A 13,204-nucleotide genomic window follows, 5' to 3' on the forward strand; every position below is an offset into this window, starting at 1 on the left:
AAACAGTCATAAACAGCTTTCTCTTTATTCTGTATTATTTAATAAAAAATTCAATTTTCAAGTAGGAGAGTCAACTATATTGTAGTACTTAAAAGAACAGGCACCCATGCCTAACCTCTGAGTTACAGGAGTATATGAGGGAATGTAATCACACGTGGAGGAAAGGAAGCAGGGTTTTCCAAATATATATACATACATATATATATATATAGTCATACATGTACCTATGTGTGTATACACATGTGTGTATATATGTATGTATGTGTTTCTATATGAATGAATATAAGCTTGTTGAAAAAGGAGTTAAACCATGAGAAAGTAGATAAAGAATAAAGCAAATGTCCCTCCAAATCCCCCAAACCTGGTCTGTATTCCCATCACTGATGATTTGATGGATGTCCACCTATACCTTTCTGTAAGCTCAGTTACATATGTATAATGTGTGTAGACTTACATCCATTATGTGTATAATATACACATCTATAGGGGGAAGAAGCATTTTCATTAAAGTGAGATCATCTGATGAGATGTGTTATTTTGCAACTTATTCTCTTTAAGTGATCCGTACATAGTGGATAGTTTTTCACGTAGCACATGCTGATCCACCTGATTTTTAAATGTGATATTCCCTATATTCCCACATCGTGGTGGTGCATTTCTGAGTGTGGGTGAGCCGTAGTTTATTTTACTACTTTCCTGCTAACGCATAGTTAGGTTTCAGCTTTGCATTCTAGATGATGGGAATTACGCCAGTGCACATCCTGGTGGTTACGCCCTGCCACGCACATGTAGATGTTTCAGGAGCAAAGAGTCCCAGAATTGGACCTGCTGGATTCAAGACTACATATGTTTAAAATTCGATAGCTACTGTCAGATTCATACCATTCCAATTTATACTCACACCAGCAATATTGGAGAGGAAATATTTTCATTGCCCGTTAAAGATATTACTCGCAACACACACACACACACACACACACACACACACACACAAAGATATAATACAAATGCTGGGCCAGGCCTCGTGTTTTGTGGTAACAGCTATATTTTCATCTGTATGGGTCTAAAGTGCTTCATCAGACTCTTTCTTTAATAAAATGTTTCATAGTAATAAAAAGATGTAGCACCTTTGACAAGTGCATTAGACAGACCTATTTGCTATGTCTCTGTTTTCATGGAATGTGGGGAGAGTTCTGCCATCATCTTGGCAGAGAAGGATTTTTTTTCTCTTGGAAACAAGAGTGTGAGCAATTATGTCTTAATCAGATAAAAATAAGCATTATCTTCAAAAATAAAATACAACATCAGAGAATAAGGAGAGGCTCAAAATCATATTAGAAACTCTTTATTAAAAATAGTCATGATAAAAAAAGAAATAAAAATAGTCATGATACAGTAGCTTTCCGTTGTTCAGTGGGTATAAAGTTTCATTTCTGCTACATAAATAAATTATAGAGCGCTGCTGTACAGCACAGTGCCTATAGTTAATAATATGCGATTGTGCACTTCAAATTTGTTGAGGGTAAATATCATGTGGTGTGTTCTTACCACACACATACACACACACACAAACACACACAGAAAAACAAAAACCAAGGGATGCAAGGACGCTTTGGGAGGTGGTAGGTATGTCTATTACCTTGATTGTGGTGCTGGTGTCACAGGTGTTTGCATATGTTCAAACTCATCAAGTTATGCACACTAAATAGGTGCAGTTCTTCTGTATCTATTTCAATAAAGGTACATATAAAAAATATACAGTCGTGAATGACATTTCAAGTTGCCTTAGTCTGCTTGAGCTGCTGTAACAGAATACCATAGACTGGGTGGCTTAATCAACAGAAATTTATTTCTCACAGTTCTGGAGACTGGGAACTCTGAGATCAGGGTGCCAGCATGGTCAGGTTCTGGTGAGAACCCTCTTCCTGGTTTGTAGAAGGTGGTCATCTTGTCCTGTTCTCACATAATAGAGAGAGAACTCTCTCATGTCTGTTCTTATATAGGGCACTAATCCCATCACAAGGGCTCCAACCTCATGACCTAATCACCTCTCAAAGGCCCCCATCTCCAAATACCATCACACTGAGGGTTAAGGTTCCAACATATGAATTTGTAGGGACACAAACATTAAGTCCATAACACAGATGTAAGCTAGTAACCTTGTCTAATATTTAAGAGCGAAGCAACCTTCTCATTGATAAGAGAGTCGGTAGCCATCAGTGAAGCTGAGCTGCTGTTATGTGCTGGGGTTTTTTCCTGCACTGTGTGCTTTAAATATTTGAGCAAAAGAGAAAGAGCTGGAATAAGATACATACATGGTGTTCATACAGATATATCTCATTTGAAGAATGCATGCATCTTCTATTAAATCTGCCTCTTTGGTTTTTTTTAACCTTTTATTGAAGTATAACACAGAAAAGTGCATAACTCATAAATGTACAATTTGATAGGTTTTTACCAAGTCAACACACCTAAGTAACCAGTGCAACCAAAGAAGGGAACATTAGCAGGCCCCCATACCCCAAAGCCCTACTTAGGTTCCCCCCTCCAGGTACCACTGCTGTGTAGCACCCTGTTCTCAGTGTTGGGGTTCTTGTACTCGAGGCCAACCTTGCTTATATTCTTTGTGTCATTGATGTCACTGTGATACAGGAGAATTTTCAACATTCTCATCTATATTCTCACTATTCCATGGATAGAGAAAACAAAGCACCTCATATTTTTATTAATTTTTATTGGAGCACAGTTGATTTACAATGTTGTGTTAGTTTCAGGTGTCCAGCAGAGTGATTCAGTTATACATATATCCACTCTTTTTTAGTTTCTTTTCCCATATAGGCCATTACAGAGTACTGAGTAGAGTTCCCTGTGCTATACAGTAGGTCCTTATTAGTTACCTATTTTATATATAGTAGTGTGTATATGTCAATCCGAGTCTCCCAATCTATCCCTCCCTCCCTTACCCCCCAGCAACCGTAAGTTTATTTTCTACATTTGTAACTCTGTTTCTGTTTTTTACATAAGTTCATTTGTAGCCCTTTTTTTAAATTCCACATATAAGCGATATCATGTGATATTTGTCTTTCTCTGTCTGACTGACTTCACTCAGTATGACAATCTCTTGGTCCGTCCATGTTGCTGCAAATGGCATTATTTTGTTCTTGTTTACTTCTGAGTAATATTCCACTGTATATATGTACCACATGTTCTTTATCCATTCCTCTGTTGATGGACATTTAGGTTGCTTCCATGACCTGGCTATTGTAAATAGTGCTGCAGTGAACACTGGGGTGCGTGTATCTTTTCGAATTATGCTTTTCTCTGGATATATGCCCAGGAGTGGGGTTGCTGGGTCATATGGTAGGTCTATTTTTAGTTTTTTAAGGAACCTCCATACTGTTCTCCATAGTGGCTGCACCAGTTTACATTCCCACCAAGAGTGTAGGAGGGTTCCCTTTTCTCCACACCCTCTCCAGCGTTTATTGTTTGTAGATTTTTTGATGATGGCCATTCTGACTGGTGTGAACACGTCATATTTTGACAAGTAGTTGTGGAAAAAACTAATCCTATTAAAGTGACTCTTCATACTTTTAGAGCAAAATGGTTTTTTTCTCATGGAATTCTACAAACCTATAATGGCTGCAGGTCTTTAATGGAAATTTCTATCGTACATATAGTATCTCACTAGTTGTGAATGTTTTACTTTGTTTGTATATAGTGTGTAATAAGAAATGGAAAGAACTACATAAGCAGCAAATGCTAGTTTTCCTTGACTGATGAAATGTTTTGCACAGTGCTTGGTAGTTGTCAGAGCAAATGTCTGAGAGAAATATAAATTGCCTTTTTCCTTTGAGAGGAAGCCTTAGCTTTTGCCTTCATTTACATTTTTGAAATTCTGCAGATTGTGAAAGCAAGCAGATTAACCTAGAGTGAAATGATATTTCTCTACACGGAGTTGCAGTTTTTCCTGGTGGGCTATGGGTGGTAGGAAGCGATCATACACAGGCCCGCGTTCACCTGCAGACCGCACTGCTGTAACATGAGATTAAGTTCCAGTTCATCAGCCAAGGACTCAGAAAGTTAGGCTGGTAAATGTTTAACCACCAGCTCTCCAGGGGATATGGGAGCAGAGGGCCGATTTGTAGTGTTTACTGATTTCTGTGGTGTAAATACTCCCATAATGGCCAGTTTCAAGCAAGCAACATCGAGTCACTGAGCACGGGGTTAGGAAGAGATGTGCAAAATTGGCCTCCCAGGCGAGCTGTGCGCAGCACAGTGATGCAGGGAGGTTGCACAGAGCAGGAGCGAATGCAGTGTTTCTCCCTCAGCTTCTCATGGGCCCCAAGGTCACCAACAGGTGCACCGTGGCCATCATCCGGTCCATATGGGTAAGGCTGCTGGTTTTGGAAAGCTCTTTATGGAGTGCCTTTTGTACTTATATTAGTGACTGGAACATGTTGCATAAGAAGGCTATGCTTTTAACACAAAAAGCCCCCTGCCAAAAGTCTGCATCCTGGGGGTAGGAGGGCAGAGGCTGAGTCAGCATCTAGGGGATCCTGAAGGCGTCCCCTCCCTCTGACTTCCTGGCCCATTTCTCCAGAGCCCACCCTGGCTCTGCTTCCAATGCACTGCTATTGGGGCCTTCTGACACTGTGGAAAGCTAAAATCTTGAATGTATTTCCTCATCGTGATTTGGTGAAATAATCTCTTCTCAGGAAAGATTAGGGTGCTGCCTATCAGGAGGCTCAGAACAGGAGAACAGTCACAGCTTTCCTGATTGACCTGCCAGGACACCAAATCAGGAACGATGCACCCAGGCCTCCTGCCACCATCAAATAGCTCACAAAAAGCTCCCCACTTGCAGACACAAGAGAGCACAGACTTCACGGTTCCATTTTATAATATTCCAGAACAGGCAACACTGTCCATGGTGGAACAAGTCAGAACAGCAGTTGCCTTTGGGTCGACAGGAGTGACTGGGAACAGGGGATATGAGGGAAGCTTCTGGGCTGCTGCTGATGTTCTGTCTCTTGGTTTAGATGCTGGTTACAGTGGGTATTCATTTTGTGGAAATTTATCGAGGTGATCACTGTACCCTTTTCTGAATGTATGTTGTATTTCAGCTTAAAAGTTTAGTCATAATTTGAAAAACACTTGTAATGACCCTCTTGATATTTCCCAATCATTCCTGGATCCTGTGACTTTCCAGGTAAAACTCAAACTCTTTTACTGAGTGTCAAGCCCCTATATAACCCTGCCCCTCCCTCCTCCCCCCTCCCTGACCCTCAGCCCCAGCCAGACCTTCATCCATCATTTCATGGTCCCGAGCTGGCCCTGCGGGGTTCACATCTGCACTTCTGTTCTCATCCTTCTCCCTCCCTGGAATTCATTCTTCCAATTACTCAAGTCCTACCTTTTGCAGAGGTGTCTCTAACTACCCTTTCCCTCCCTCTATTGAATGTCTGTTGTCTACCCAGTTGTCTGTATCTTGTACAAAGTACGTTCTGTCGCTTATTTATCCATTTTTCAAAGTGTCTCCCCAACTGCTTTGCAAGCCCATGCACAACTTATATATTTTTATATCCGTAGGACCTACAAGGCAGGAACCCCGCCCCTCATGCCAATTGATTATGATGTAAAGGGAAAGAGGAGAGGTCTGTGTGGTTTACTTCTTTTTTAAATATTTTATTTTATTTCATTTCATTTCTTGACCACGCCGCGGCATGTGGGATCTGAGTTCTCCGACCAGGGATTGAACCCATGCCCCTTGCGGTGGACACGTAGAGCCTTAACCCCTGGATCGCCAGGGAAGTGCCTCCACATGGTTTACTTCTTAGCCAGTAAATCTTCCTCCCAAATTGAGAAGTTCCCTAAAGCTACCCTAGACTAAACCTACCATCTTGGAATACTTCGGAAACTCGCGTGGCTGAGCTTTCTATATACATGCAGCCTCTTGTGGGTGTGTGTGGGTCAGACAAGGCTGTCTTGAATCTGCCCTAGTTCATATTTCTGTACCTGAATCCAAAGCAGACTCCCGTTCTCCACAGCTACCCTCTTTCAGTGACTTGGAACACACCTCTCCTCTGAAATACGCTCCATCTTTCTATACAGATAGGTCTGATGTGAAGGCTTCCATGTTTTCATCCACTGTCATCTTTCACAGCTCTCAGTGATTCTCACACAGAGTGGAGGCTAAAGTCCTGATGATGGCCTCCAAAGGCCTCCATGATCTCCCCAACAGCCTCTCCCACCTCACTCACTCTACTCCCGTCTCACTTCCCTCCTTGCTGGCCCCCAAACATGCCAAGCTCACTGCTGCCTCAGGGCCTTTGCACTTGCTGTTTCCTTTGCCTGGAAGTGGTCCCCCAGTTATCTGCATGGCTCACTCCCTCACCCCCTTTAGCTTTCTGCTTGAAAAACCAGGACTTCCTGCCCCACCTTAATGCCCTTTGCTGTGTTATTTGTGTTCATAGCACTTTTCACCCTCCACCATGCTCTTTACTTACTATTTAATTTCTTGCCTGTCTCCCCTCACTCAATTGTAGGCCTCATGAGGGCAGGTGGTTTTGTCATTCTCTGTCATGTCATGCTGGTACGTTGCCTGGTGCATAATACATATTTCATCCACATGTCTGAACGGGTCTGCTCCCATTGAGAACCATCCTCCCAGCTGTGCCTGTTGCCATTACTCCAGGATGGCAGGACATTGTCACCTGATCTCTTGTGGCTGTTCTCCTGAGCCCTGTGCTTAGTCATTTGGCTCTCATACTTCTCTAGGAGGCTTAGCTTGTCATTTATGGCATTCCTCAGGCTACCCAAGTGTATTTTCTTAAAATTATTCTCTGTTGTTGTAATGTAATGATATTTTAGCCTGTGAGTCTTCTGAAACTGGAAATTCAGACATTCCTTCTGAGGCTTAGCTTTGTTCAAAGTTTAAGGGCAAGGAATGGTGCTGAAGGGAGAGGACAGAGTCATATATGTATTTTTTAAGTGCATCTTGTACAGATTGAAATCCCAGTTAGTCTTTGTATTAGTCATGGCAGGCTAGATGCTAAAACAAATATACTCCAAATATCAGTTTGTCTATGATGATAAAAATTTATCTATGCCTCATGTCATGTCCAGGTTGGCAGGGTTCCCATTCCATCTGGTAGTGGATGGGGAAAGAGAATGTAAAGGAGAGGATGGCTGTGGAGGTTTTTATGAGCCTGGCCTACAGGTGGAGCACATCACTCTTGTTCACATCCCATGGGTCAGAACTCCATCATATGACCCTAGCTAGCTGCACAGGAGGCTGGGAAATGTAGTCTAGCTATGTGCCCAGGGAGAAAAAGAAATAAAGATTGGTGAACACTGACTGGTGTCTGCCACATCCTTGCCTCTCCAAACATTTCTGTGGGTCATTCAACTTGGGTGAGCTGTTCCCAAACTCATCATAGAGTTTTCCTGATGTGTTGACAGAAGATGAAAGGCCGCTCACTGTGTATGTACTGTGTGCCTATTGTTTCTATTTCAAATTTAGATCACTTGTTCTAAACTGGATTACAGATACCAATGAATTTTTACAATACATTAGAAAATGTTTCTGGTGTTCCAAGTTATGCGAAATATCTTGCTTTAACCACTAAATTCTATTGAAAGTAAAAAATAGCAGAAGTGATTGACCATAGAGTGAAACCAAAAATGATTCTTTGCATGGAATAGATCAAACTACTGACTTTTGTCCTTGATACTTGCAGAAACAAATTCATGAATGGAATTTTACAGCCTCTTCCATTAGAGGAATAAGGTAAGAACATAAGACAAAATGTAATTATTGTTTTAATACAAATAGTGATGTTTTTAAATTGCTTTAATGTTTCTACTTATTTATAATATGTGACCTTCTCATTTTTAAAAGAATCCAAAACAGACTATTTTCTCTCTTGTTGCCCTGCCCAAGCTTGTTCATATGTGCTGCTAGTAAGGGCTTCTTGGCTTGTTATAGCAGAGTAGCTTTTTTCGTATCCAACAAATGAAAGTCTCAAACATTTTATAAAAAGTGAAGTTATGTGTGTAGAAAGAAAAAGTATTTCTTCTTTGAGCCAATGACATGCAAGTGCTCAGGGACCCCCAGAACTGAAGCTGGAAGTTACTTGGTAACAATACTTGGCTGACATCTCCTGGGCAGAGTAATGGAGCCAAGGGCATTGTTATTGGCAGGTGAGCAGGGCAGTGTATTCCCAGGAGAGGTGTGCCACTTGCTCTTTGGTTCAGGAGTGTTGACCGTTTGGGCCTGAACTGTGCGGCTGCACTCTGAGTCTGACCCTGCCAGTACACCCAAGGCTGGGAGCAGCTCTGGAATAGATGTGAGTTCTAATCCCTCTTTTGCTGTTTGACCTTGAGAAAATCACTCAACCTCTCTAGGTCTCAGTTTCTTCATAGTTTCCATCATATTAAGGGCTTGGACTAGAACTCTGTCTTTTCTCTGATTCTGAGACCGCAGGCCACTGAATGAATCCCTGTTACCTCCAGATGTAGCATGATCCTTTCCTAAACATATGTGTTTAAATTGGAATAATGTTTACATCACTTTAATGGGAGAGCAGTAATTTAAGAACACAGTAGCGTATTTGAATAATACTGCTGAGAAAGTATAAGATAATTCAAAAGCTGTTGAACATTTTCAAAAATGTACTACTCAGAAACTAAGTTTTATGATAACATGTAGTCAAGAACTTTCTGTTTGTACCTTCTCATAGAGATACCTCTTGCTGCCATTTTAACCATCAGCAGGGATATGCAAAGGGCCTGGGGTGAATCAGACCCTGAAACCAGTGTGATATGAAGAGCATGTGCTGAACATTCCCAATGCTATCCAACTAACTGTGGTAGTTCCTTCAAAGATTGGTTTTGAAAAGTTACTCATGTATAAGCTAGTTTCAAGTCATTTTGAATCACCTTGTACTATTGCTGTTTCAACTCGTTATTTGTCATGTAATCCATAACATGTAAGGAAGAGTCAAAGAAGCTATAATCTTAGGAAGAGATGACTTAGAAAGGGCAAGATAAAGTGGCTTCATTCGTTTGAATGGCTAATCACAGAAGAGAATAATCTAGCCTTTTGCATAGTGCCACCTGGCAAAATGAGGGCCATTGTGTGGGCTTTGGTACAGTGCAGGTAAAGAACTTTCTAGCAATGAAATCCATCAGGAGATGGAATATGATGATTTTCTGACACTGGATATTCCAGGCAAGCTGAATATTGCCTGTTCAAGGAGTTGTAGAGTCAAATCCAGGCCTTTGGTGGAGATGGACCAGGTAACATTTAAAGGCCTTTCTTGAGCTCAAATGCTTTCCACTTCCCTTGTGTGGCCACAAATACTGTGTCCTAATATTTTTCAATTCTAGAAATGCCTTTGATATAATAAATTATTTCACAGGTGCCTTTTTTATGACCTTATATACTCTTTTATTTCCATTCCTGCTGCCAATGTGCTTTGCTTAACACTGAATATATAGTAAGTTCTTGATACATATTAAAGTCTGTCAGTGAATACAAATTCAAACATAAGATAAATGCCCCTCCTATTTAAATTGCATAGAGAAATAGAAGTCACTTTGGAGGGGGGCAGTGTTTGTTCAAACACTCATGAAACTTTCATATTTCTAAAATGGAAGAAAAGCTGTTACTAGATATTTCTCAAAAAATTTAAATTGATATCAAGATTTATATATAATAAATATTCTTATGTTTTGAAATTTTACAGCATATCCAAGTTTGATGAACGGTGTTGTTTTCTTTACGTCCACGATAATTCTGATGACTTTCAAATCTACTTTTCCACTGAAGACCAGTGTAGTAGGTGAGTTACAATCTGATTCATATATTTTCAGTCTAATTATGGTAATCACTTTTAAAGGGTCTCTGTTGTGAAAAATATTTATTTGCTATACTGATTTTCCTGAAGTTTTAACTCACGGAAAATAATTTTTACAGCTTTATTGAGATATAATTCACACACCATGCCATTTGCTCCTTTTAAAGTATACAGTTCAGTCTTTTTTTTTTCCCCTTTTAGTATATTCACAGTTTTATAGCCATCACTACACTCTAATTTTAGATTGTTTTCATCACTCCCAGAAGAAACCCAGTATCCATTAACAGTCACTCCCCATTTTCTCTCAGTCTAACCCTGCCCCCATCCCAGTCCTGTGCAACCACTGAATCTACTTTCTGTCTTTATGAATCTGCCTATTCTTGACATATACATAGAATCATACAGTATATGGTCTTTTCTGTCTTCCTCCATTTATCATAATGTTTTCAAGCGTCATTCATGTTGTAACATGGATCAGAACTTCATTCCTTCTTGCAGCTGAATAATATTCCATCGTATGGAGATATTTGATTTGTCTGTCCATCATTTGAAAGGCCCTTGTTTTGTTTCCACTTTTTGGCTGTTGTGAATAATGCTGCCATAACCATTATTCACATGCAAGTTTTTGTGTGAACTTACGTTTTCATTTCTCTTGGAGCCAAATTATTGGGTCTTATGATAATTCTTTATTTAACTTTGAGGAACAGCCAGACTGTTTTCCCAGTTTACATTCCCATCAGCAGTGTATGAGGGTTCCGATTTCTCCACGTCCTCGCAATACTTGTTGTTGTCTGTCCTTTTGATTGTAGCCATCCTAGTGGGTGTTAAGTGGAATCTCACTGTGGTTTTGTTTTGCATTTCCCTAATGACTAATGATACTGAGCATCTTTCCATGATCTTATTGGCCATTTATCTTCTTTGGAGAACTATTTACTCAAATCTTTCACCGAATTAAAACATTTTTTCAACTTTTTATTTTGGAAAATATTCAGACCTACAAGAAAGTTTCAAAAAAATAATTACAAAGAATTTCCATGTTTCACCTAGAACTCCCCACTGTTAAGCATTTACCACATTTGTTTTACATTCTCTCTATACGCAGATGACTGTTTCGTTCTGAACTGTTGAAGAGTAAGTTGTAGACATAGTGCCCCATTACCTCTCAGTACTTCAGTGTGTGTTTCCCTAAATACAAGAACATTCACTTATGTAATCATAGTACAGTTATCTAATCAGGAAATGAAGGTTGATATGGTACTATAATTTACAAAGCTTATCCAAATTTTACTTATTGTCCTACTAATGTCTTTTATAGTGAAACAAAGATATTTTTTGTCTGGTTCATGATCTAACCCAGGATCACATGTTAACATTGAGCTGTCACGTCTGTTTAGCCTCCCCCCACCCCTCAGCTCTGTATTGGAGTATACTTGCTTTACACTGTTGTGCCAGTTTCTGTTGTACAACAAACTGAATCAGCTGTATTTATACATATATCCCCATATCCCCTCCTTCCCGCGACTCCTTCCCACCCTCCCTATCCCACCCCTCTAAGTCCCCTTTTATCTGGAACATTTCTTCATCAGTCTGTCTTTCTTAACTTAATACTTTCAAAGAGTGTAGGCAGTTTATCTTATATAATCCTTCAATTTGGGTTGGTTTGCTGTTCCCTCGTGATTACATTATGTTATGCATTTGGGGTAGAAATACCACAGAAGTGATGCTGTGTCCTTCTCAGTACATCACATCAGGAGACATACAATATCTTTGTCTCATTAGTGGTGATATTAACTTGGCTCGCCTGGTAAAAGTGGTGTTTGCCAGGTTTCTCTGGACTTTGCCCATTTTTAATTGGGTTATTGGTGTTTTCATTAATGAGTTTTAAGAGTTCTTTATATATTCTGGATACAAGGCTCTTATCAGATGTGTGATTTGCAAGTGCTTCCTCCCATTCTGTAGGTTGTCTTTTTACTCTGTTAATGGTATCATTTGCAGCACAAAAGTTTTAAATTTTGTGGCAGTCCATCTATTTTTCCTTTTGTCATTTGTGCTTTTGATGTCATATCTAAGAAGGCTTTGCCTAACCCAAGGTTTTCTCTGGTGTTTGTTTTCTTCAGGGTTTTATCGTTTTAGCTCTTATATTTAGGTCTGATCCATTTTGAGTTTGTTTTTTTTTTGTTTGTTTGTTTTTGGTTTTTTTTTTACCGTCTGAGGTAGGGGGTCCAACTTCATTCTTCTGCATGTGGTTATGTGGTTGTCTCAGCACCATTTGTTAAAAAGACTATTTCTTCTCCCATTGAATGGTCTTGGCACTTTTTTTAGAAAATCGGTGGACCATAAATGTAAGCGTTTATTTCTGGACTTTCACTTCTGTTCCATTGATCTGTATGTCTTTCGTTACGCTATCACCACATTTTCTTGATTTCTGTAGTATTGTACTAAGCTGTAAAATCAGGAAATGTGAGTCCTCCAGCTTGGTTCTTGTTTTTCATAATTGTTTTGACTATTGCAGGTGCTTCCATGTCCGTGTGAATCTTAGGATCGGCTTGTCAATTTCTTCAAAAAAGGCCACGAGGGTTTTGGCAGGGATTGCTTTGGAAATATAGATCAGTTTGAGAGGTTTTGCCATCCTAACCATATTAAGTCTTCCATCCCATGAACGTAGCATATCTTTCTATTTGTTTAGGCCTTATTTAATCTCTTTCAACAATTTTTGGAGTTTCAATGTACAAGCCTTATACTTTTTTGTTAAATATATACATATTTTATTCTTTTTGATGCTATTCTAAGTGGAGTTATTTTCTTAATTTCATTTTCAGATTGTTCATTGCTGGTATATAGAAATACACTTGATTTCTGTATATTGATTTAGTATCCTGCAAACTAGAACTCATTTATTAGTTCTAATAGTTTTTATTGACTTCCTTAGGATTTCTGTATACGAGATCATGTCATCTGCAGATGCAGATAGTTATAGTTCTTCCTTTCCAACCTTGGATGTCTGTCTGTCTTTTTCTTGCCCAATTTTCCTGACTAGACTCTGAGTATATTGTTGAGTAGAAGTGGTGAGAGAAGACATCCTTGTCTTGTTCCTGATCTTAAGAGGAAAGCATCTAGTCTTTCACCATTAAGTATGATGTTACTGGTAGGTTTTTCATAGATAACCTTTATCGGGTTGAGGAAGATTCCTTTTTTCATAGTTTGTTGGGAGTTTGCATCATGTAATTTGAGAATATTTTAACTCAGTGTGTCTCAGACAATCATTATCATGATGTATTTAGAATCAGACTAAATATCAGACCAAGGGATCCTTGGGTGACAGTCTTCCATTTAGAGTTGGAAAA

The 13,204-nt window shown here is 39.5% G+C and overlaps 1 protein-coding gene across 1 annotated transcript in view; it reads left to right on the forward strand.

Annotated features, from left to right (window-relative positions):
* The window catches only part of MAP3K15 (mitogen-activated protein kinase kinase kinase 15), a 131,337-nt gene that overhangs the window by 88,126 nt on the left and 30,007 nt on the right, over positions 1-13,204 (forward strand). Inside the window, exons 12-13 of the mRNA XM_057718468.1 lie at positions 7,740-7,789; positions 9,750-9,845. Of these exons, the coding sequence (XP_057574451.1) occupies positions 7,740-7,789; positions 9,750-9,845 (146 nt within the window). The remainder of the gene's footprint in view (positions 1-7,739; positions 7,790-9,749; positions 9,846-13,204) is intronic.

This window comes from Hippopotamus amphibius, chromosome X (assembly GCF_030028045.1).
Source record: "Hippopotamus amphibius kiboko isolate mHipAmp2 chromosome X, mHipAmp2.hap2, whole genome shotgun sequence".
In the NCBI taxonomy this organism is placed as follows: Eukaryota; Metazoa; Chordata; class Mammalia; order Artiodactyla; family Hippopotamidae; genus Hippopotamus; species Hippopotamus amphibius.